Here is a 26,720-nt window from a genome sequence, read left to right as displayed (position 1 = left end):
GGGGGAAGCTTTTATAGGTGAAGCTTTTGTGGTGAGGGAAGCTTTTGTGGGGGAAGCTTTTGTGGGTGAAGCTTTTATGGGTGAACCTTTTGTGGTGGGGAAAGCTTTTGTGGGTGAAGCTTTTGTTGGTGAAGCTTTTGTAGGTGAAGCTTTTGTGGTGGGGGAAGCTTTTATAGGTGAAGCTTTGAAGTTAAAGCTTTGTAGGTGAAGCTTTAGAGTTGAAGCTTTTGTTGGGTACTATGAATTGATTTTGCTTCACACTATCTTGATCAAAATAGTGTGAAGCTTTTGAGAATTTGTAGTTGTCCTCCATTGATGAAGCTTTTGTGGTGAAGCTTTGTTAGGTACCACGAATTGATTTTGCTTCACACTATCTTGATCAAGATAATGTGAAGCTTTTGAAAATTTGTAGTTGTCCTCCATTGATGAAGCTTTTGCTGATGAAGCTTTTGTGGTGAAGCTTTGTTGGGTACCACGAATTGATTTTGCTTCACACTATCTTGATCCAGATAGTGTGAAGCTTTTGAGAATTTGTAGTTATCCTCCATTGATGAAGCTTTTGTTGGTGAAGCTTTGGAGTTGAAGCTTTTGTTGGGTACCATGAATTGATTTTGCTTCACATTATCTTGATCAAGATAGTGTAAAGCTTTTGAGAATTTGTAGTTGTCCTCCATTGATGAAGCTTTTGTTGGTGAAGCTTTTGTGGTGAAGCTTTTGTGGTGAAGCTTTGTTGGGTACCACGAATTGATTTTGCTTTACACTATCTTGATCAAGATAGTGTGAAGCTTTTGAGAATTTGTAGTTGTCCTTCATTGATAAAGCTCTGTTGAATTTTTTTTTTTTTTTTTTGGGAAACTAGAAATTTGAAAATGTGGGAGAGACAACATATACAAATTTTGCTTCCACATTGTTGAGCAATAGATTGTGATGCAAGCCACACCTTGTAGTAGTCGAAGGTTTGGATGAACCATATAAATTGAATTTGCTTCGAACAATCTTGAATTTGCTTCAAAGGTTTGAGAATTGTAGTTGCCCTCCATTGATGAAGCTTTTGTTGGCACCATAAATTGGTTTTGCTTCACACTGTTTTGATCAAGAGTGTGAAGCTTTTGAGAATTGTTGTTGAACTCCTTTGATGAAGCTTTTGTTGGCACCATAAATTGGTTTTGCTTCACAATGTCTTGATCAAGAGTGTGTGAAGCATTTGAGAATTATGGTTGCCCTCCATTCATGAAGCTTTTGTTGGCACCATAAATTGGTTTTGCTTCACACTATCTTGATCAAGAGTGTGTGAAGCTTTTGAGAATTGTGGTTGCCCTCAATTGATGAAGCTTTTGTTGGCACCATAAATTGCTTTTGCTTCACACTGTATTAATCAAGAGTGTGTGAAGCTTTTGAGAATTATGGTTGAACTCCTTTGATAAAGCTCTTGTTGGCACCATAAATTGGCTTTGTTTCACACTGTCTTGATCAAGAGTGTGTGAAGCTTTTGAGAATTGTGGTTGCCCTCCATTGATGAAGCTCTTGTTGGCACCATAAATTGGTTTTGTTTCACACTGTCTTGATCAAGAGTGTGTGAAGCTTTCTACGAGTTGTAATGTTTGCATTGTTACAGAGGGAAATGTCTGAAGCAGATGCAAGAGGGCTGAATAGCTTGATCTTCGTATGCCATTCACTGAAGTTGTTGTTGGCTTGCAATAAGACTTTGTTGGTGACGATAACTCTTGTTGGGCATAAATGCTCCCCTAGTTGAGTTGTCAAGCTTGAGGGTTTTTGATTATTTGTGAATGCTAGGAATTCACATGTACAAATTGTACCACTCATCTTTTGGTAGGTGGAATGAATAGTGAGTTACTTTCATCACTTGGTTGGTGGTACGAAGGTGAGCTCCTTCATCACCTTTCATCACATTTTATCACCTGGTTGGTGGCACGAGGATGAGTTCCTTCTTCACCTGGTTGGTGGCATGAATGGCAAGTTGCCAAATGATATTAGAGTACGGGTTGTACATTTCATCACCTGGTTGGTGGCATGAAGGAGAGTACGGGTTGTATATTTCATCACCTGGTTGGTGGCATGAAGATGAGTTCTTTCTTCACCTGGTTGGTGGCATGAAGGAGAGTACAGGTTGTACATTTCATCACCTAGTTTGTGGCATGAAGACGAGTTCCTTTTTCACTTGGTTGATGGCATGAGTGGCAAGTTGCCAAATGATATTAGAGTACAGGTTGTACATTTCATCGCCTGGTTGGTGGCATGAAGGAGAGTACGGGTTGTACATTTCATCACCTGGTTGGTGGCACGAAGTTGAGTTCCTTCTTCACCTGGTTGGTGGAATGAGTGGCAAGTTGCCAAATGATATTAGAGTACGGGTTGTACATTTTATCACCTAGTTGGTGGCATGAAGGAGAGTACGGGTTGTACATTTCATCACCTGGTTGGTGGCATGAGTGGCAAGTTGCCAAATGATATTAGAGTACGGGTTGTACATTTCATCACCTGGTTGGTGGCATGAAGGAGAGTACGGGTTGTACATTTCATCAACTAGTTGGTGAGAATAAGGGCAAGATGTCGAGGCATATTGTAGCAAGTGTCGAAGACACAAAGTATGTTAAACCCTTTCAAAGCACAGTTGGCTTACGTATGGATGTGTTGGAATGTATGATGTTTATGTATAAATGTGTTGGAATGTATGATGTTTATGTATGAATGTGTTGGAATGTATAATGTTCATGTTGATTGATATGAGTGATGCTTATGAATGTTTTGCTATGCATGAAGGGATCCATGCTTTTGATATGTGAACCATGTTGGTTGTATTAGTATCACATACTTTGTGTCAAAGTACGCATGTTGAAACTCTGAGTTGGAGTATAAGGGTAGGTCAGCGTAGACCAAGTGTTCCAGTGCTAGGAACGCAAAAGACTCAGAATAAGTTGTCTGAATTCCCTCTTCTTTAAATATTTACCGAATGGCTTGTGGCAAAAAAAGATCTCAAGTGGTTGAAAGTCAAAACATTTGTAATGTGTATACCTTCTTATAATAGCATTTCCTTCAGTACCTAGCCCTCCACTTTGAAAGAGTGAGGCTTGGCCCCATAGTCATAATAGTCGACGGTACGTTCACCCCCGGTTGTCTTGAGACGAACTTTTATCCCTTTTGTTGTAATAAGCTTGCTGAAAGTAAAAATCATTCCTCTTACCAAAAGACAGATACGTTTGGTGACTTAGCGAGTAGCTAAATGAGGCAGAAGATGATGCAATGGGTGTCTGAATGGCCAATATCTCATCACTTGGTAGAACTTAACTTCAACTTCCCATTTGTTGATAGGGGTTAACCATATAGGGGTTCCCTTGGTATGTCCTTGCTTCGGCAGAGGCGTGGTTGTAAACATGTGCCATCACCTCAGAGTAAGTCTTCCAAGTGTTGGCATTGATCATGTTCTTGAAGAAATAATCACGTAGGCCTGCCGTGAAGGCCTTGGTGTCATCTGCCTCAGCGCTGCGAGAATACTCATGGCTGAAGCGACCGGCATACTCTCATAGTGACTCGTCCGGCTTCTGGCGAATAGTGTACAAGTCAGTTGCAGAATGCAAGTGATCGGTCTAGAAGATGTGTTGAGAGAGTAATAGTTTCCTCAATTCCTCAAATGAGTCTACTGTCTCAGGTGGAAGACGGCAATACTAGTTTAGAGCTTCGCCAAAGAGGGTGGAGGGGAAGAGAAGACATCGATCTTCGTCGGTGTGCATCCGATATGCCATGGTGGACTCAAAGAGGTTAAGGTGTTCAATTAGGTCCTCCCTTCCAGTATAGAGTTATAAACCAAGCTTTTGTATTGTTTTCGCTTAAAGGGGGTGTCGATGATCCTTCTTGTGAAAGGGCCAAGCCTGGGTTGGTTCCAGTCAAGTATCTCGGCCTAACGTTTGGCCTTCAACTTGTTTACTTCCTCAAGGAGCTGTAGGACAAGGGGGTCCTGAGTTAAGTCATGTACCACTGGAATTTTCTTTCATATGTCTCCATCGCCTTTTAAAAGTAGGAAAGTTTGAGCAAGGGCATGTGGTTTTTTCTTGGACTCGCCGTACTGACTTCTAGGGTGAGTCTGTCGGAATACCTCAGAGTCCCCCGTACCTTCATGTTCCTCTGGGACCTGTCTTTCCTTCCCTAGATTGGCAGCTGGCCTGGGTCGTGGGAAGGGACCGAGTCTGTCGGAAACCCTTGGGTCATTGATCTTGGAGCATATGTGGAGGGGATTCTCTCAACGTTGCTTTAGGAAGTCTCAGCAGTCACGATAAACGACTTTCGATCCTTCCAACCCTTCTGCAATGAGGTGTCTTCTTCCACTTCTTTTACTTCGGGTTGAAGCATCTAGGTTGACAGAAGTCTCATGTTGATCAATGTTTTGATGATTAGCTCGCTCTTCATCAGGGGTACCCATGTCGAAGGGAGGTGACCCTCCGTGTTGGAGGGCACCCAGATGATGGTTGATGTCCACAGGGGCAACGAGCTCGCATGTTTGAGTACGCCTAGTTTCATGGAGCGTCTCAAAGAGCTTCTCATACTGCTCCTAAAGGACCTCATTCTTCATTGCTATCTTGTTGTTCTAAGCTTCTAGCTCATCGACTTTAGCTTGAAGAGCAACCCTCTTTCCTTTCTTCTTTCATTGCTTCGCACTAGGTGCAAGAGGGGTGTCATTCTGTGTGTTGTGGCTTCATTCGCTCCCTATGTTGGAAAGGGATGCCTGGTCAAAAGAGAGTGTACGAATGGTGGAAACCAGCTTGGCAAAGCTGAAAAGAGTGGGAATAAATGTCGTTCCCACAGACAGTGCCAAATGTTGATGCACAAAATCAGTGAAGACTTTGGTACAACAAAAAATGTTAAGTTTGTGACCTTCGCTAGATTGCTCCGGTCACTAGTATGGATAAGTATGTCAATAGATAGAGACAGGGAAGCAAACACAAGATGTACGTGGTTCACCCAGATTGACTACGTCCACAGAGTAGAGGAGTTCTCATTAATTGTGAAGGGTTTACACAAGTACATAGGTTCAAGCTCTCCTTTAGTGAGTACTAATGAATGATGTAATACAAATGACATTAGGAAATATTGTGAGAGAATGATCTCTATTTATAGAAAAGAGTTTCTAGTTTCATTCTGACATTGGCACGTGTCGTGTTGTGATTGGCTTCTGATGTTGACACATGTTGCGCTATGATTGGCTTCTGATGTCGACACGTGTCGCACTGTGATTGGCCTCCTGGTTGGAGGGAAACTCTTCTGGGTCCTTGACGGTATAACGTTGACTGGTGCTCAGTAGTTTCGGGATTGGTCAAGTATGGTACAAACAAATAGAATGTACAAAACCTCATTTTTAGGTACGTTTGGTTAATCGGTACATTTGATTATGTCGGCGTTGGTTACTTATAAGATGATTACATTTAGTTTATGGTATATTTGAACTTTTGGTACATTTAGCTTCTTGGTACATTTGAATTGTTGATACATTTTGACACACCCCGACCGAGGTCAAGGCATGCCGGCCGTCACGTGAGAGTGACGTAGCCATATGCACAGTGCGGAAGCGGTAAAGATAGCAATTAAACGAATAATTAAAAACCAGATTACTAGTGTGCACTACTAAACAGAAAGTGATAGGAGTTACACAGTAAACACTCCTAATCAGAGCATAAAGTTTAGGTGTAGTCCAGTAGGACAAGTACTAGTTACACAGTACCATGAATGTCCTACTATTATTCAAATAGGTCAGAACTGCCGAAGATCCCGAGCCACCAACAACAATCATACTTAAAACCTGGAGGGGCGCCAAACAAAAAACGTGAGTGGGCAAAAACAAATGTTTTACAAAATCATTTCACTTATCAACATATTAACCCCTCGCTGTAAAACATATAAGATTTTCCCAGAATCAAGATATAATCATATACAAAAATATATCTGAAATCATATCAAGTCAATTCATGCTTCACATAATCATATTCATATGTATGCCATGCCAAAATATAACAAAGTAAATAGTTCAGGTAAGAATGATTTCATGGAAATACGATATGTTAGCCGGAACTCCTGTGGTAGTCTGTACGGCTGAATTCATAACCCAAACTCAATCTAGCTGGAGTCACTTCTATGACATATACGGCAATATACTAGACATAAGTCGAAACCACTGAAATGATCTGTACGACAAGATTGGGTGAAATATAACCATGCTCAACTCTATTCTCTCATAATAGCCGGGCGATAAATCACTAGTCACCTACGAGTCGGAACCATGAATAAGGTCTGTATGACAAGACTATGCACTTAAGTTTGATCCAATATGAGCATATAGTGCGGGAGGTGACGTAAATAAATAGGCATGTACTTTATATCTCTAGCTAAATCACAATCACCCTATGTGCAGTTTTATGAGCTCAACATCATTCAATCACATATCACATCATTGATGATCCACATAACCAAATATAACTTACCTGAACTTACCTATACCTCCACAACACCACATTTATATATATACAACCATGAAATGCATATTCAGAATATTAAAGCATTTGGCATATTAATTCAAAGCATACTTTCCTAAAAATGCATTTCTGGGAAATATATCAAGTATATAAGTATATATTGAAAACAAAAGCCCACTCACTGATATGTCGACGGGTCGTAACCCCCAAGTTGCCCGTGGATACGCTCGTCCTCGGGATAAGTCTCACCTATATGCGAATTAATTATAAAAACGTTATTTTAAAGCATATAGGCAAAACTAACTAATAATTTCTCATACATAGCTCAAAACGGGTATATGAATATACCAATGCGACCTACACAACCTCACAAACATTGTGATATTTTTAGAAAAAAATTCCTATAACTCACGCACCCTCACGTGCTGGGGAGGGCACGATATCATGCGCTCTCACGTGCATCACCTTCAACCTCCAGACGCCAGAATAGTGCCACCAGCGTCGGATTCTGGGCAGACCTGCAACTGCCCATTTCTCTTTCGTTTTTGCACCATTATCTACGAAATCTTCACCCAAATGTCACAAATTTCAAGAGGAAGAAGGTTATACCTCTTTGGAGCCTCAAATCCTTCGAAAACACGTCGGAAAAATCTCACCAAAACCGGCCACCTTCGAACCTTGTGATCTCGACGTCTAAAACCTTCAAACGAAGCACTCCGAGCTTCCTTGGGACCTCACTAAGCTCGCTATGAGCTTGGATTGTCCTAAAATACAACCATTCGAAAGTTCATGAATAGTGTTCAACTCGGAGCTTGAGTTTTTAACGTGAAATCAAACGAGTTCTTACCTAAAATGAGTACCTTTGTACTCGTATGGTCCTCACAAACACAATGGTACAAATTTCTTCTTCGATTCGTGATGATTTGGCTTGGTTCGACCTTGTCCGTACAGAGGAGAGGGAAGAGAGAGAGAGTGAGTCTGAGAGAGAGTACGGGAGAGGAGAGAGAAAGGGTATGGATGTGAGTGTGTGGTTCCAAAGTGTACACCAATCACAACCAAAAATTTTCTTACTTCCAATTGGGTCCAAACTAGTAGGGACTTAATACATTGGTCCTCAACCATAACCACACCTAGTCCCACGATGCCACAAACGCTCGAGGGCATTTTAGTATTTTCACATCAACGATAACAAAATAATGTACATTTCCGGGACGGGTTGTGACACATTTGGTTTCTTGGTACATTTGAATTGTTGGTACATTTGGTTCTTGCTAAATTTGAATTTTTTGTACATTTAGTTTTTGGTACATTTGAATTTTTGGTATATTTGATTTAGTACATTTTTTTACTTTCAGTACGTTTGTTTTCAACCCATAGGTTTTATTACTTTTTTTTTTACTAATAATGAGGAATTAGTTTAATTAATATTTTTTTAGAAAGAGTCATTAAAAATGTAGGAGTTTAAAAAAAATTACTTATTTTAACTCTAATTAATTATTATTTTTATATAGAAAGAGTCATTAACATGCAGGAGTTTAAAGGACTAGGAAAATTACATTTCCTAGATTGTCGGCAATTAGTTACAAGGTGAAGTGAAGATGCCTTTAAACTAATTACATATAATTTAAAAAATAGAAAAATATTGATGTGGCAATTGGTCAAAGCCTCTAAATCAAATCTTATAAAAGAACTAATGTTTAATCTAAAAAGTATTAAAAAAAAAATTGGGGATTCCAATTTCGCTATATAGAAATTGGGGCCTTTTGGGCCTAATGCCACTTAATACGTCTTATGTCATAAATTATGCCCCATGAGTTTTGACCCAACGGGCTTGAAAAGCCCAAACTATTTTAAAGCCCTATTAATGTCTTATCATTCATTTATTAATATGAGACTCTCTAATTAATCAAATCTCTGTACTATAATCTAATTAATTTCATTCATCTCGTACTATTAGACTTGGCATTCGTGTCGTGTTTTCCGTGTTCGTGTCGTTTTCGTGTCATACCTGATATCTTAACGGGTCGTGTCGTGTAACACCCGTTAAAATAAACGGGTAAAATGACCCGACCCGAAATCGACCCGATAATATTAACAGGTAATATGACCCGACCCGTTACTGACACACCCCGTCCCGAAGGAGGGCATGCTGGCCGTCACGTGAGAGTGACGTGACCATTTGCACAGTACGGAAGCTTTAAGATACAATTTATAAGTTGATACACCCAAAGGTGAGTCCTAATTTTGTCCAATCTGTCAGAACACCGTCGAATTCCTCATAGTCACCACACCTTTGTGATTCCTGAACCTGGAGGGGCGCAAAACCAAAATTGAGTGGGTCAGTAAAACAATTCTTTTCCAAATCCAAACATTTCTCAAAACGTTGTAACCCCTCTCCGTAAAACCTGTATACTTTCCCAGAAATGTAAAATATAAATATACATATATATTCTCAAACTTCATTTTTACTATCTCAACACTTTTCTTTATCAATCATGCCATGCCATGTCTAATTCAACAGTTAAGTATGGATGCATCAACAATAATCATATCAGGTGCAAGAAAGTAATCAACCGGAGGCCCTCTAATAGCCATGTACGGTTGAACCTAGAGCTCAAAATCTATCACTCTCACTCTGCCGGAGTCACCTCTGTGACCTGTCTGGCCTTCTGCACACAAGTTACGCTCTAGTGCTTTCTCATCAATCATCTGTGCACATAATCTAAGGTCACCCACCAGTCGAAATCTCACCAACACTCTTCGACTGGCCCGTCGCACCCACTCCGCGTGGACTGTGCGACCAGCATCTACTTGGATCCAAGGCGAGCGTGCGATGCGGTGAATACTATAAGCACTAAACCATGGTGCAGGATTTGAGCTCAATATACATTAACATCATCATATCAGTATTTAAATACTCACCTGATACTCACCTGTGCGTCCGCCGCACCATTCATTCATATGCATCATATCTCAATTTCATACTTTTCATATCATTTCATGCATGGCAATTCGATTCACATTTCTATATACTTTTCATATACTTTTATGCATGGCATCTCAATTCACATTTCAATATACTTTTCATATAATTTTATACATTGCATTTAAAGCATACTTTCATTCAATTTCAATTTCTGGGAAAACGTCAAGTATATATATATACGGAAAACAAAACTGCCCACTCACCTGGAGTTCGCCCTACAACTCCCTAGCACAATACGCCAAGGCGTCATGACGATCGGCGCCTAAAACAATAATCAATTCCAACCTCAGAATTCATATCGATAGAATATATAACTTATATAAAATACGTCACTACGTAGTTCAATCCGGAAGATCCACCACTCAGATTTTAAATCCATAACTTCCAGAGGTCCACAATATATCTCTAGGATAACATCCTAAAATTTCATTACCATCCAACGGTCGGATCTCCGTCAATTTCCAAAACTAAGTGACGGTTAACATTTTATTTTATGAACTTACAACTCCAATTCCGGAAGATCCGTAACTCGGATTCCCAATCCGTAAGTTCCAATAATCCTCAAACATTACGTATTGCAACGTATTAAAGTTTGGTAACGATCCAACGGTCGGATCATCAATTCACATTTTCACCTAATGCGAAAACTATAAAACGTTATTCGAACACCTAACCAACAATCCTTAATAACTTTCTCATACGGTGCTCAATTTGGGTATATGAATATACCACAGTGATCTACTCGACGTCACGGACGTCGACATATTTTTAAAATAATTTTTTACTGTAGCACGCGCTCCCACGCGCCAAGGAAGGCACGGGTCCACGCGCGCCCACGCGCACCTTCTTCCTCGCGGGTTCGCCGGACTGGTTTTTCCGGTGGCCGGAAAACTGGGGAATTTTCAAATGCTTCGTTCTCCTTCGTTTCTCAACCATTTTCTTCGTATAATATATCAATTTAAAGCCCTCAACATGTAGAATCACAATATACTACTTTTAAGCTTCAAAAACAACTAAATCTCACCGGAAAAATCCAAGCAAAACCGGCCAAACTTAACCCTCGTGATCCCGACGTCCAAATCCTTCCAACGAAGCACTCCGAGCTTCCTTGGGACCTCACTAAGCTCACTATGAGCTTGGATTGTCCTAAAAATCAACCAATTCAAAGCTCATGAACAGTACACATTCACGGCAACTTTAGATACTAGGGTTTTCGAAGTGAAACTTACCTTAAACTGGTACCTACGTGATCGTGGAGTCCTCAGGAGTGCAATGGTGGTTTTAAATCCGGCGTTGGTAATAGTTTTAGGTGGTTTTGATGGTTGCCCGTGTGTTCGAGAGGGTGAGAGAGAGAGAGTGAGGTCTGAGGAAGAGAGAGAGAGTATGAAGGACAGTATACGGGAAATGGGGAGGGAAATAAGGAATGGGGATCCCACGTGGTCCTTTTCCAATCCCCAACTCCAAACCACAAAATTTTAACCTAAAAATCTAAGTTCCATCCTTATTAAATTCCATTTTATTTTCAAAACTTAGGAACCTAGATAATTATCAACTTGAGCTTCACATACTTAGTATTTCTTAAGGGCAATTTCGTCCATTCACAGCCACGAATGTAATATTTTGGAACGGGCTGTGACATTTACACTAGTGGATACCACAAAAACTTATTTTATACTTAATAGAAGTATAATATTAACTCTAAGTGTTTGTTTAATCTACTGTTTTGACGCAATATGCATTCTACAAAACTTTTTTCAACGATCCAACCATCAAACTTATTTGTACACATTCTGAGATCGCATACGTAAAAAATCATAAAAAACAAACATTCAGAGATTACGTAATGGAACAAAACTTTTCGACGGTTATAAACGAAAAATCACAATTTAACGGTTATTTTATCTCTGAGTTTGATGATTTTTTACAGATACACTCCTCGACCCTATAAGAATGTAATGAATAAATTTGATCTTTAATTAAAGTATTTACACTAGTGGATACTACAAAAACTTATTTTATACTTAATAGAAGTATAATATTAACTCTAAGTGTTTGTTTAATCTACCGTTTTGACGCAATATGCATTCTACGAAACTTTTTTTAACGATCCAACCGTCAAACTTATTTGTACACATTCCGAGATCGCATACGTACAAAATTGTAAAAAAAAACATTCAGAGATTACGTAATGGAACAAAAGTTTTCGACGGTTATAAACGAAAAATCACAATTTAACGGTTATTTTATCTCCGATTTTGATGATTTTTTACAAATAGACTCCTCGACCTATAAGAATGTAATGAATAAATTTGATCTTTAATTTAAAGTATTTACACTAGTGGATACCACAAAAACTTAATTTATACTTAATAGAAGTATAATATTAACTCTAAATGTTTGTTTAATCTACTGTTTTGACGCAATATGCATTCTACAAAACTTTTTTCAATGATCCAACCATCAAACTTATTTGCACACATTCCAAGATCGCATACGTAAAAAATCATAAAAAACAAACATTCAGAGATTACGTAATGGAACAAAAGTTTTCGACGATTATAAACGAAAAATCACAATTTAACGGTTATTTTATCTCCGATTTTGATGATTTTTTACAGATACACTCCTCGACCATATAAGAATGTAATGAATAAATTTGATCTTTAATTTAAAGTATTTACACTAGTGGATACCACAAAAACTTATTTTATACTTAATAAAAGTATAATATTAACTTCAAGTGTTTGTTTAATCTATCGTTTTGACGCAATATGGATTCTACAAAAACAATTTCAACGATCCAACCGTCAAACTTATTTGTACACATTCCAAGATCGCATATGTAAAAAATCGTAAAAAACAAACATTCAGAGATTACGTAATGGAACAAAAGTTTTCGACGATTATAAACGAAAAATCACAATTTAACGGTTATTTTAGCTCTGATTTTGATGATTTTTTACAGATACACTCCTCGACCCTATAAGAATGTAATGAATAAATTTGATCTTTAATTTAAAGTATTTACACTAGTGGATACCACAAAAACTTATTTTATACTTAATAGAAGTATAATATTAACTCTAAGTGTTTGTTTAATATACCGTTTTGACGCAATATGCATTCTACGAAACTTTTTTCAACGATCCAACCGTCAAACTTATTTGTCCACATTCCGAGATTGCAAACTTAAAAAATCGTAAAAAACAAACATTCAGAGATTACGTAACGGAACAAAAGTTTTCGACGGTTATAAACGAAAAATTACAATTTAACGGTTATTTTAGCTTCGATTTTGATGATTTTGTACATATACACTCTTCGACCCTATAAGAATGTAATGAATAAATTTGATCTTTAATTTAAGGCATTTACATTTTTTTATATATGAGTGATTGTATATATATATTTTTACATTTTTTACACTTCTACAATAATTATTATTAATTTTATTAATTTTGCCCTCAAATAAAAAACATTATTCATGAGGGTTTGAAGGATTTTAAAAATCTAAACGATAATATAAGTGTAACAATTATCTATTCGTAGAGGAATAATGATAAATCACAAGTGTTTATATATTCTTTCACATTTTTCATACTTGTATGTGTGTCTTCTTAGTTCTTGCATATACAAATACTATACTAGTATATTTTAATTTTGGACAAGAATATGTTATGTAAAATTTATCCTAGTAATGATAATAAGGAACTCTCATAATAAAAATAAATAATGACTAAAACTTTTTTTTTAATTTTTTTATAATTTATATAGAACGATAATACAAAACTGTATATTTAATATAGAATATATTGTATATATTAATATGACTATTGTATTTTATAATAAATCTTTTAGTAATTAAACTTTAAAATTATTAAAATAATTTTTTTCTTAACGGGTCGAATCAGGTTACCCACGTGTATACCTGTTAAGAACCCGTTATTAACGGGTTCTTAACGGGTCACCCGATAGTGACCCGATAAGTTATCGTGTTGACCCGAAACCCATTATTTTCGTGTCGTTTTCGTGTCGTGTCACCGTGTCGTGTCAAAAACTGCCAAGTCTACGTACTATCATCCCAATTCACTAGTATATCGATGTACGATTTATATTAGGTTATAATTAGTCAGGTAGTGAAGTGATTAGTCTTAATATAATCACTTAGTAAATTAAAACTTACTTTTAATTCTCCCATCATTGAAAATTAAACTATTTAATCATCGAGATGTTCCCACAAGCCAATGTTGACATCTAGCCATGTGTTAAGGCTACTCAAGCCAATGTAGAATGCATAGAAGAACATTTTTGGTATAATTACAATGTAATTCGATTTTTCTCTCTTTCAATACTATCCATCACATTATTAGGGTATAGATACTTTATGTCATACCTCTAATTTGATTATCTTGTTGTATACGACTCTATTGAGATGTGTAAGAATGCCTTCCTTTATCACGTTCGATACTTTGACCAAATATTCCCGAATTATATCTTAAAGTATCTCCCTCTCATATTGAGGGTTGAATCTTCGTTTTAAGGGGTGGTTTGGGAGTGAGGTGCTTAAAAAAAAAGCACCCATGAAAAAAAGCTGTGAGGGTTTTAGGTGTTTTGGTAAACTAAAAAAAAAGGCTTATTTTGGAAGCTACTGTGAGAATAAGCTGAAATCAAAGGAAAAAGCTGAAGCAGCTATTTGCAGCTTTGGAAAACTGGCTTTTTTTTTCAAAGCACACGGAGCTACATTGCTCCTTTAATGAAAAGACCCACTATCAGACTGCTTTTTTTCTTTCCAAAAGTACTTTTACAAAAAAGTTTACCAAACACTCTGCTGATTTATTTCACAACTGCTTATTCTCACAGCACAGCCGTTTATTCTCACAGCAGTTTTTTTTCAAAGCACAGCAATACCAAACCAGCCCTAACACCCAAATCCGTTTTGCTTGTGCTAACGCACTCGTATCGATGAGCACTATAAAAAATGTTAAAAGAATAATTCTTACGTGTCACAAGCACGAAAGACAATGAAATTTTAGCATTTACCCTTCCAGGGGCATTTGGTCATTGCACGATTATGAGGAAAAAATTACAGGGTAAATTTGTTGGAAAAATAGGGGTATAATATATATACACACACACACACTAATAATTTATGCAATTATATACCAAATAATTTGCAAACTATTAAAAAAATACAATGCTAAATGCATATGAATGTGGATTTGAAGAACCTGTAAATTTGTCGAGCAAAATGTTAGATATTTTGTCCTTAAAATAAGTTTACGCTTCACTATAATGCTCATGGTTGATCGGAACTTGACTTTTCGGATGCCAAAACCACGTCTTTGTAATAGTATCACTCCAAATCACAAAACTCTAATAAACCATGATTGTGTTGAATACTCTCTCATATGAATTTAATGAGACTCTCTAACAATTAATGCACGCCTATGAATGATTATATGAATGTGAAAGTGAATAAATAAATTGCAGTAGAGATTAACCTATTTATAGGCGTTAAAACATATTTTCATTTAAAGTTGCAACCATTCAAAACAATCCAACCAAAACAGCTATTTACTTTGTACCAATGCCTACAAGCATTTTGTTACCAATAGATACATTATTTGGTATTGGTTGGAATTAGACCTTTTCATTCATGCGTTTTTGTAACATAGCCGATATTTTAATGAGTTGTGTCGTGTAACATCCTTTAAAGTAAACGGGAAATATAACCTGACCCGAAATCGACTTATTGATATTATAAGGTAATATGACCCAACCTGTTACCGGTTAAAGAAAATATATTTTAAACCAATAACTAATGAAAATGAAAAACATAATTTGACTCAAAAAATGGAAAACATAATACTAAATTAGTATATGCATACCACATTGTCATATAAATATTACTTCAAAACATAAAAAAAAAAAAATTTCCTTTCAAGTATTCCATACCCAAAATAAGACCCTAATGAAAAAATATTAGTACAACACTATAAAATACCAAATGTTTAAGGATATACAAAATGAAGGTTGAGGAACATTGCATGTTTTTTTTTGCAATAAAACCCTTCAAAATCTATCAATCACATAGTGTCGAAGTTCTATTATTCTCACCAGCAACAACAACATCAGAACTTTGAAGTCAAGCAAGTCCTTACCCAGGACAACCTGGCCGATCTATTCACAAAGTCATTGCTCAATTATACTTTTAGGGTGCGTTTGTTGCGCCGGACTGTCTCGGACTGGACTAGCTGCCGGGACTAAGCTGGACTGGCTTAGACTGGACTAAGCTGGACTAACTTAGTGAAGCGTTTGGTGCAGTCTCGGACTAAGAAGCAGGATAAGAAAAACAGTACTGTTCACCAGATTTGTGTTTGCTTAGACTAGAACTACAAATTGTTGCCATTGTGTAATAGAGTAATGCTACAAATCTCATGATATGGGTTAATTGGAGCATATTTTTGCCATGTATATTATGAATCTTAAAAAAAATTGACAATTGTTTTGTTTCTATTACCTGCTAATAGAATTGGGTTTAATTTGCAAATGTAGCTTGATTTAAACTCTATCACCCAACAGAAGAAAAATAATAGTGGCCAATACATGCAACTTCAACAAATACAAGTACATAAGATCTCCATAATTTAGAAAATCCTAGTTAACATTAGTTAACATTAGCCAAAATAGATCTCCATAATTTACAAAATGGCTAGTTAACATAAGCCAAAATACTAGTGCAAAGCTAAGTTATAAGTCATAACATAAGATTGTATGATTAATAAAATACATCCATGTTAACGTTAATAAAATACATCCATGTTAACATTAGCCAAAATCCTCATCCGCTTGCGTTGTCGCTTAAAAGCCTTTGGACGAACACTTTCTTGAGTTCCGGTTTGATTGCCCTGAACACTCCCACATTTTTTGGTTTATCCAAAATAAGAGACAATGCATCAATTTGATCCATAGGAGAGAGACCCATTGCTTCAAGTTCATTAGCTATGTCAGTATGATCTGCAGTACCTTGAACTAAAGCTTCTGTTACCATTTGCATCCTCTTCCCACTTTCAACATAAAAATCTTTCAGTCCACTGATAAGTGCCTCGGTTCCATCACTTGAACTTCCCACAGCTCTTTTCCTCTTTCTTTGGCTATTTTCAGATGGGGTGCTTTGTTGGCTTTGTTGGTTCATTGAAGAAACAAAATTTTCACCTCCAATATCACTTTCACCAACATGATCATGACTTTGTTCCTCCACCATTTGAGCAGGGGTTTCGGCTACATTACCCGTAGCCCGATCTTTTCCAAATATATATGCAAATCTATCAAACAGTGGAAAAGGTTTGCTTCTCCATCCATCGGCTTCTTTATTTCTCTAAGATTATATCAACATAGCAAAACTAAAATTTAGCATGCGTAACAAATATAGCAGCAAGAATATAACTAATGCATAAATAAAATAAGATATGAACCTGCACATAAGTTTGCCATGCGTCATCACTGTCAACTTCAACGCACTTTTTGACATCATTCCATGCAAATCCACTTGTGTTTATCATGTCAACGACCATACTATATGTTTTTTTCCATTTCTTCAACTTGGACTCAATATGTGGATTTGCCTTTATATTTGAATGAGGACATAAAACATTGACAGCTTTTGCTATTTCAACCAAAGTACCTTGTTTGAAAGCACCGGTGTCACACCGTTGCTTCCGAGCAACAAAATCCTCAAGAACTCCTAGTAATACTTCTTCCTCAAATGCTTCCCATTTACGCCTTCTTCCTTTTGGCTCTTGAGTAGCATTCAAAATATTATCGTTATCCATACCTAAACAAAAAATATTTTAATGAAGGAAAATATCATACAAATAATCAATTTGCATAATATCCAATCAACTTGCATAATATCCAATCAACTTGCATAATATCCAATTAATTTGCATACCATCCAATCATTGTGCTAATATCTAACAAATGCATGATAAAAAGGAATACTAAAATAAAATGTTATCATTAAAACATATAGCTAGTTCGGTTGCTGGTTCCTAATTGCTCTCCACTCATTATACATTTCTTGAGCCATATCATTCCTCATTGCAGTCCACTGGTCCGATGTTTGAACACTACCAACATATTCACCTTCTTCTGTATTTTGTCCATCTTCTATTATTGGCAAATTCTCCATTGGATCTACTGACATCTCTTGCCTAATAAGATTGTGTAGTAGGCAACAAGCGGTAATTATTCGACCTTGTGTCCTTATCGGATAGAAAGATGGACTCCTTAATATCGACCACCTTCCTTTTAGCAAGCCAAAACAGCGTTCAATTACATTCCTTGCCTTAGAATGCTTCATGTTAAAATATTCTTCCTTATTAGAAGGTGTTCGTCCCTCCCATTCAGATAAATGATAAGGTATTCCTCTATAGGGTGCAAGGAATCCTTCACCATTTGTATAACCACCATCTACAAGGTAATAACAACCTAATGAAAAAAAAAAAAGACCTTATTAGTGTTTTGTAGTTGACAAACAGAACTAAACCTAACTTACAAAGTTGAGACTAAGTAATAGTCTTACCCGCTGGTACCTTAAAACCATTAGGCCTACTAATCGCATCATGTAGCACTCTAGAGTCTGATGCGGAACCCTCCCACCCCGGAAACACATATATGAACTGCATATCTCCTGAACACACACCTAACACATTAGTTGCGACTCGACCCTTTCTTGTTCGGTATCTTGGTTTGTCAATTTCAGGTACATGCACATCAATGTGTGTTCCATCCAATGCTCCCAAGCAATTCTTAAAAACCAAAAATAATAAACTTTTTGTTAATTTATACAAAGGGAATGAAGAGTTAAAGCTTAGGGAAAATGAAAAAAATTTCTCATCATACCTTAAAACATCGCCAACTAGCATCTGTAGAATCAATAGGCACAGGCTGGGGGACTTTTAGTAGGGTACCTTGTAATCGCAAAATTTCTTGCAATACGCTATTGAAATACCTACTTATAGTCTCTCCCGACCTATAAAATCTACCGCCAACACTACGATTCTTAGTATGATGTGCTAATATTTGTAAAGTCATACACACCTGTTCCTCTACAGACACCAAACCATCAGTTTTTACCCTCCCATCTTGACGAAGTAAGTCGCATAATATGCCAAAAGTCCTTCTATCCATTCTCAATTCGTTAACACATTCAGTATCAGTATTCCCTATTATACCATTCAGATAACACAAACTAATCTCTCGTCTAATAAGTGAACGGTTAGTCAATGTGGGTCGTTCAACATGTCTCTGTTTGCCACGTAGCATCATCACCACAAGAATCGTACAAATACAAATTGTCTCCAAATAAGACATCTCTAACAATAAGATCAATAAAAGCTTCCTTCGATCCATATCTATCCAAACAAAAAAAAAAACAATAAACAAATTAACTAAATCATTAACCCGAGGCAACAAATATACATATGGCGTTGAAAAAAAAAAGTTATCATTAACCCGAGGCAACAAATATACAGGTGGCGTTGAAAAAAAAAAAATTTCATTAAGCCGAGGCAACAAATATACAGGTGGCGTTGAAAAAAAAAAAGTTTTCATTAACCCGAGGCAACAAATATACAGGTGGCGTTGAAAAAAAAAACTTTTCATTAACCCGAGGCAACAAATATACAGGTGGCGTTGAAAAAAAAAAATTTTTCATTAACCCGAGGCAACAAATATACAGGTGGCGTTGAAAAAAAAAACTTTTCATTAACCCGAGGCAACAAATATACAGGTGGCGTTGAAAAAAAAAAACTTTTCATTAACCCGAGGCAACAAATATACAGGTAGCGTTGAAAAAAAAAAAGTTTTCATTAACCCGAGGCAACAAATATACAGGTGGCGTTGAAAAAAAAACACTTTTCATTAACCCGAGGCAACAAATATACAGGTGGCGTTGAAAAAAAAAAAGTTTTCATTAACCCGAGGCATCATATTCAAAATGTTCTACTCTTATACATCTATAAACATGTGTCTAAGAACACTAGTATGAGGATTGCTATCATTGCTAGGCATTGCATGTGAAAAGGGAAATTAAAGGACACCTGTAATGCAGTAGCCTTAGCCTTAGCCTTCCGTTTATGCTCCTCTTCTCTGCAACCAACAACCACAACAAATTGCAATTCAGCATCAACCCCACACAATACAAAACATTCACATTGTATACACACTGCATACATACACACTGCAAACACAGTACATACATACACACACTACATACACTGCATACACTACACACACACTACATACACTACACACACACACTGCATACATACACACTGCAAACACAGTACATACATACACACACTCACATACACTACACACACACACTACATACACTACACACACACCCTACAAGTACACACACAATGCATACATACATACACACACTGCATACACCCTGCATACACCCTGCATACATACACACTGCATACATAGTACACAAACACACACACTGTATACACCTTGCACACACAGTACACAAACACACACACACTACATACACTACACACACACACTGCATACACTACACACACACCCTGCAAGTACACACACAGTGCATACATACATACACACCCTGCATACACCCTGCATACATACACACTGCATACACAGTACACAAACACACACACTGCATACACCTTGCACACACAGTACACACACACTGCACACACACACACTGCATACACACTCATTCACACACACACTGCACACACACACACTGCTTACACACTGCACACACACACTGCACACACACTCACACTCACACTCACACTCACTCACACTCACTACATACACTACACACACACACTGCATACATACACACTGCAAACACAGTACACTACACACACTACATACACTTCATACACTACACCCTGCATACATACACTACACACACACTGCATACATACACACTGCAAACACAGTACACTACACACACACACTACATACACTACACACACACACTGCATACACTACACACACACCCTGCAAGTACACACACATTGCATACACCCTGCATACATACACACTGCAAACACAGTACATACATACACACACTACATACACTGCATACACTACACACACACTACATACACTACACACACACATTGCATACATACACACTGCAAACACAGTACATACATACACACACTACATACACTACACACACACACACACACTACATACACTACACACACACACTGCATACACTACACACACACCCTGCAATACACACACAGTGCATACATACATACACACACTGCATACACCCTGCATACACCCTGCATACATACACACTGCATACACAGTACACAAACACACACTGTATACACCTTGCACACACAGTACACAAATGACACCGTAATCTTATATTATTACATACGAATCGAATAAATTCAAGATACAAGATCTTTGGACCAATTTTATGAATCAATATTCTGTTAAACGTCCTTGATTCGGTATCAATTTCCTAAGACACATAAAGCAGAATAATAGAGCAACAGAGTAAAACCAGAACTCAAACTAATCAATCGTGCCTCAAGAAGATCTCCCTATTTAGATCATATCACCAGATTCACCACATCCATTTCTACCAAATATCACGATGCAGACTATCCGTTCCAAACCATTAACGTAATCCGAATGAAACACTCAAAACCAAGAGCGATGCACACATCTAAACATAAAGTTGATAAAAATCTCAACATTAAAGAACCATTTCAACTATATTGGCATAGAAGAAAAACCAAACGTCTGTGTGTGTGTATACATATGCAACTCAACCACTACATTCCTCATCGAAACTTTTGATTCGTTTATAAAATTGAACAAACAACAATTACCAAAATCAAATTAATCCGAATTCCAACTAATAAACAACCTAATCAAATCATACATCGATCAAGCAAACCAATCAAATCTCCACAATTTCCATCAATAATTTTCAATCAATGGATTTGATTAGATCCAATAAATACCTAAACAGATCCAACGATGATATTGTTGATGGGGATGAAGATCAGCTTGACGAAGAACCCGACGAAACCCATCACGACGAACCCGATCGCTGTCCGGAGCGCGACCTTGGAGAATTCTACACGACAATCAACCATCAAATCTCATCAATTACACATGCATATCAAAGAATATAACTTGTGAGAAAACACAGATCCGACTCGAATGCTGAATTACCTTTGCGATCGGGCTTGTGGCAGCGCTTGACGAGGCGAATGCTGTCCTTGGAGAACTCTCGGAGCAGATTTGTTACGTGAAGACGAAGGAGCGGACGACGAGAGGAACAGATGAGGAGCAGGATGCAGATGAGGGCGACCAGGATGCAGCTGACGGCGAGCAGGACGCAGAGATGAGGATGAGGAGGACGACGTGAGGGAGGAGGTCTTACGAATCCGGACGTTTTTGGGGTGGTTCGCTAAGAACTGCTAGCGAAGGGTTTAATCCGTGCGAGTCGGATCTAATCCCATTAAACGTAATCCTTGCCCCTACCAAACATCAGACTACAATACCAATTAGTGTAGTCTAGTCCAGTCCCCCCTAAGAAGGTCAAACAAACACGCCCTTAGAAGTTCGTCCAAAGAATCGGTATGCATAAATTGTTGAAGACCTAATGCGATGTTTTGTTTGAGTATTTACACACTCAATAGGGAGTGTTGCAGTCATATTAGACTAGGAATGTAATTGTGTAAATCCTAATGTATTTAGGGTATCTTGGAATATTCTCGTTAGTATATATTATCCTATTAGAGTTGTAATCCTATTACGGTAAGGATTTAACTTATTATACTACTATAAATAAAGGCACAATTGGGTGATACAACACACACCTTATAATTGCATCTCTCTTTCTCCTTCTCTTGCCGCCAACCCTCTCCCTCTCTAGTCCTAAATACCGTTAGTAAATTAGGCCTACCACATTTATTTAATTTTTAACGATATTATCTACACTAAAAGAATAGAAGAATGAGCCAAGTCTCATATTATACTAGCAATAATGTAGTTCGAATTCACCTTTGATGAAAATCAAACTAAACACAATCCGTTTATCAAGTTTAATTCAAACATGTCTCCCGCCCATTGTGATTTCCCCTAGACTTCGTTTATCGAGTCTCCCATTACACACACAAACTGACAAAAGGTCAACATAATTTGAATAGTTACCGTTTAACCCACTAAACCCGAGACAGATGAAAACATCCTAATTCCTTTCCTCAGCAAAACACAAAAAAACACTCCGCAGTTTCCAATGCTTATTCAAATTCAAACATCCTTGATCCCACTACTTTACCAAAAAATGGTAAAGAAAGCCAGAGAGAGCCCCACCATTTTTATGCAAATGTAGCAGAACAGAGCTGGGTGTTGTTTTGCATGGAATTGGATCCTATCCTATTCTGATTCTGTTTGAGAGGATTTTGAGAATCCCTTCATCGTGTCTGTTCATTTATGATTTTGTGGTTAGAAATTATTTTATTTAAAATTGACCACAAACAATACTTGACAAAAATTGACCGTACGATATACGATGAACAGACACGATAAAATGATTTCCACAATCCACACAAAATGATCCGGAGATGAATCTCATCCGTTTTACATAAATTTTGACACATCTGGAACTGTACCCACCATCACACTAACTCACCTACTATTCAGTAAAAAAAACCCCAGCTTTTTGTACTTGTTCATTCAAGTGAAGATTCAAATTCTCCCTCTCTCTTCTCTACAACATCATTCAAATCTCTCTCTCTGAACCATGATGATGGATGGTTGCAAGAAAACCACATTAATTCCACGGCAATCCTCATACAACTCTCTCTATGTCAATCCCCTCACAGACCAGAAACACAGCCGCAGCTACAGCGAAGGCATCGCCTTCACCTCCAAGAACGACAACTCGAACCCGAACCAATCACCCTTAAACGACAACAAGGAGAACGCAATGCCCAACAGGCCACAGCAGGCCGTGCCCGGCAGCGACAAGGAGAATTTGGTCGCACAAGAAAACGGGTCTTCCTCTTTTGCGATGCAGCCATTGAAGCCGAGGAATTTGAAGTCTCTGTCCACTGGCTGCAGGGCCCTCAAGCCCTCATCTCTTCAGTTCTGTATGCAGGCGAATGAGCCTGAGAAGGCACTCTTTGGTAGACCCATATCCACAATGTGGGACCCACCCAGCAAAGGGTCCGACAACTCGAGCTCTTTGAAGATCTGGGACTACTCCGATTCTGAGGCTGCCCCTGCCTCATCTTGGTCTACACTGCCTAACAAGTGAGTTCTCTGCCCAATTTGCTTATGCGATTTATTTGGAGCATTCTGCCTTGCATCCGAGGTTCCTAGTTCGAAACACCACCTCCCCAATATCGCTTGTACCAAAAGTTTTGCTTTTGCTTTTGCTAAAAAGATGAAATTTTTGGTTCTTTGAAAAGATATTTACTAAACTTGTAATTTATTTGGTGGGTATTTTTAGGTCATTGCTTTGCAGGCCATTGCCAATGGATGTGGGAAGGTGCACATGTGTTATAGTGAAGGAAGCAACCCCAGAAGGATTAGATGTGGGCACTCTCTATTCTTTTTATACCTATGTAAGAATGTTGTCCATATTTTGGGGAACTTTGAATAGCTTATGGCATGTTTGATTTAGCCAATGACGTAGTTGTGTTGTACAACTCTTCTGCTGCGCGTAATGCTGGTCAGTCATTCCTGTATTTAGAAGGTAGAGGCAATGTTAGAATACTGTTATTCCCAAGATTGCGAAACAAATTTGCGAAAGCACAGAGATGTTTGTTACTGGACTATCAGGGGTTTCTTTTCGACATATGAATCAAATATGCATTGTTAGTTTGATTCTAACATAGTCTTCACGGCTTCACCCGTGACCTGCCCGCCCTGCTCTATTGCTGTTTGTGTTGCAGTAGTTTGAAGCTCCATGTTTTCTGTTATAACTTGTTAGATTGGTGTGGTATTGCGATATTTCAGGAAGGCAAGGGAAGGCAGGACCGGAAACTAGCTATTGCTCACCATACGCGGCGGAACGGGAAATCTGAGTTAACTATTGCTCAGAATGTGAAGGGAATAATGTCTCATTCAGATGATAGTTTTATTGGGATTGTAAACGCTAACCTCATGGGTTCAAAATACCACATATGGGATCAGGTTTAAAATGAACTCTATGAATTATTATTACTTGTAGAAATCGTAATCTGATTTCTTTGGTCATTTGATGTCATTTGGTTGATAATTGCAGGGTGGTCGTCCCAATTCCTTGAGCAAAGAGGCTAAGTCACTTGCTGTTGTAGCGTAAGCCTCCTTCTCTCTCGCTCACACATGCGCACGCAATCTGCCTCCTCAATTTGTAATGGTTGCTCTTTGTCTCTACAGGTTCACGCCAACAATCTCGAGCTGGACAGGAAGTTACAGACGTATGAGGGCATATATACCCAAGCACCAATCCATGCAGTTAAAAAACACAACGCAGGTGATCTTAACAGTTTCTAAGACGTCTTAGGTTAATTCTTACATTACATCGATAACTTGTATAGACCAGGTTCTTCTAGTGAATATGTTATTTTTCTCAGTGTCTGGTAATGTAAGTTGCATTCAGAAATCCAGTTTTTGGGTCAACTTTTGAGCTTGCGTGGTACACATTCTTCTCTTGCAGGTACAACACATTAAGGGACTGCCAAAGGACTGGGAAGGGAAGCTTGACAAAGTCCATCAGCTATTCTCACGAGTTCCCCATTACAATAAAGTAGGCCTATTACCTGACCCTGTAGGAATTTTCCTTGCTTTAATTGTTCTCATCTCCATTAACGGAATTCTGTTTTCATCCAGATTTCAAAGCAATATGAGTTAGACTTTAGAGATAGGGGAAGAGCGGGTCTTAGAATCCAAAGTTCAGTCAAGAATTTCCAACTGACACTGGAGGTAACTACTATGAACAAACGTGATTCCAAAAGTCTTACTCAGGCTTATCTGAAACACGTATATGTTTAAGTGCCGTATTGTCTGTGGAAACAACGTGATCATCAGTTAGAATTTGTTATGATAACGGGATGAGAGAACCAGTGTTTAATTAATCTTACATGACTATGGGATTCTAACTTGTATATACACATATGTTTGTCAGGAAAACGGAAAGCAGACAATTCTGCAGCTCGGAAGGGTCGGGAAATTGAAGTATGTGATGGATTACAGATATCCTTTGACAGGCTACCAAGCGTTTTGCATATGTTTGGCTTCTATTGATTCAAAGCTTTGCTGCACTGTATAGAGCAAATTATCTGCCACTGCGTTTTGTAGTTCAACCTCTGAACGCATGTATTTCTTTTTCCAATCAACCTTCCATTGTTCAATATTAATCACTACACATGAGCAATCTTCACAAGCTGTTAGCGTTTTTGTTAGAAGTATGCCTATAAATCCAATTAGGAGTAAATAGTTTATGGAAATTACCTAGTGTATTAAGACAAGTTTATTCAGTTTTAATATAACGGGTAAAGATTATTGTTTGTTAACTAATTGTGATTAACTAAAACAGTACAAGTCTAAAACAATATTGGTTATTTAAAATTGGGGTCGCAAACTAATAGATTTAGGTTATTGAGACCAATCCCAAATGACTTAAATATTCTTAATGTTTCTAGTCATAAGATTGTTAATTGGCCTTTGACTATCTGTTAAGAATAGTATGTATGATGTTTATGATGACATGTCTCATGTCGTGTGGGACACTAAAACCAAATGGAGATTGAGTTCACTGAACGTGTCAAGACACGAATTCTTATAGGTGTATACTAGATGCACATTCATGTCAATAAGAGTTAACGATTTTAGTATTGCAAAAATAATCCTTGGACCTGATGCGTCACTGTTGTCTTATGGACAACTCAATGAATTTGAGATGTGCATAACACCCCTTAGGGTAATCGAGTGCATGGCTCGGGTCATTATTCTATTTATGGAGGTAGGTGAGTGTATAATAAGGAATCTCTAACCTTCACAATGCAAGAGGAATGCTCTTTTGGGATGATTTAGAAGTCTTTGGCCAAAACATATAATTGAACAAACCAATGAAATGTCATTTAGGCAAAGTGACTTGAAATAGCTTATCCAAATGACTAAGGGCATTGCAATTAGAGAGGAATTGTATTGCATTGTAATTGTAACGGAATAAGTTATCCTCT

General features: G+C 37.7%; 3 protein-coding genes and 2 long non-coding RNA genes across 6 annotated transcripts; 1 reads left to right on the top strand and 4 right to left on the bottom strand.

Moving 5' to 3' along the window:
• Window positions 1-6,711: 6,711 nt before the first annotated feature.
• Window positions 6,712-7,397, bottom strand: LOC126583081 (uncharacterized). The gene is made up of 3 exons (XR_007609663.1): window positions 7,327-7,397; window positions 6,896-7,243; window positions 6,712-6,728 (listed from the first exon to the last, which is right to left on the bottom strand). It is a non-coding gene; the product is annotated as an uncharacterized LOC126583081 (long non-coding RNA).
• Window positions 7,398-15,223: 7,826 nt separating this feature from the next.
• On the bottom strand, window positions 15,224-18,378 carry LOC126633918 (protein ALP1-like). The gene is made up of 4 exons (XM_050304447.1): window positions 18,370-18,378; window positions 18,050-18,275; window positions 17,541-17,955; window positions 15,224-15,245 (listed from the first exon to the last, which is right to left on the bottom strand). Exons 2-4 carry the CDS (start codon window positions 18,150-18,152, stop codon window positions 15,224-15,226), a joined length of 540 nt encoding a protein of 179 aa, XP_050160404.1. The 5' UTR covers window positions 18,153-18,275; window positions 18,370-18,378.
• A 254-nt stretch (window positions 18,379-18,632) lies between these two features.
• On the bottom strand, window positions 18,633-19,803 carry LOC126583083 (uncharacterized). Its single transcript, XR_007609665.1, has 2 exons — window positions 19,569-19,803; window positions 18,633-18,881 (listed from the first exon to the last, which is right to left on the bottom strand). It is a non-coding gene; the product is annotated as an uncharacterized LOC126583083 (long non-coding RNA).
• Window positions 19,804-21,312: 1,509 nt separating this feature from the next.
• On the bottom strand, window positions 21,313-23,169 carry LOC126633917 (protein transport protein Sec61 subunit gamma-like). Its single transcript, XM_050304445.1, has 3 exons — window positions 23,135-23,169; window positions 21,718-21,866; window positions 21,313-21,619 (listed from the first exon to the last, which is right to left on the bottom strand). The coding sequence occupies exons 1-3, from the start codon at window positions 23,167-23,169 to the stop codon at window positions 21,504-21,506; spliced, it is 300 nt and encodes a 99-aa protein (XP_050160402.1). The 3' UTR covers window positions 21,313-21,503.
• On the top strand, window positions 22,994-25,921 carry LOC126583070 (tubby-like protein 8). Of its 2 annotated transcripts, none has more exons than XM_050247369.1 (8): window positions 22,994-23,805; window positions 24,005-24,089; window positions 24,514-24,690; window positions 24,782-24,834; window positions 24,916-25,012; window positions 25,196-25,285; window positions 25,369-25,461; window positions 25,664-25,921. In XM_050247369.1, the coding sequence occupies exons 1-8, from the start codon at window positions 23,294-23,296 to the stop codon at window positions 25,805-25,807; spliced, it is 1,251 nt and encodes a 416-aa protein (XP_050103326.1). In that variant the 5' UTR covers window positions 22,994-23,293; the 3' UTR covers window positions 25,808-25,921. The 2 variants fall into 2 exon arrangements, with proteins under 2 accessions (XP_050103326.1, XP_050103325.1); XM_050247368.1 differs by having other exon boundaries at window positions 22,995-23,805; window positions 24,005-24,119.
• The last annotated feature ends 799 nt before the right edge of the window (window positions 25,922-26,720 follow it).

The sequence above is a fragment of the Malus sylvestris genome, chromosome 9 (genome assembly GCF_916048215.2).
Source record: "Malus sylvestris chromosome 9, drMalSylv7.2, whole genome shotgun sequence".
In the NCBI taxonomy this organism is placed as follows: domain Eukaryota; kingdom Viridiplantae; phylum Streptophyta; class Magnoliopsida; order Rosales; family Rosaceae; genus Malus; species Malus sylvestris.
This window is presented reverse-complemented; position numbering and strand designations above follow the sequence as displayed.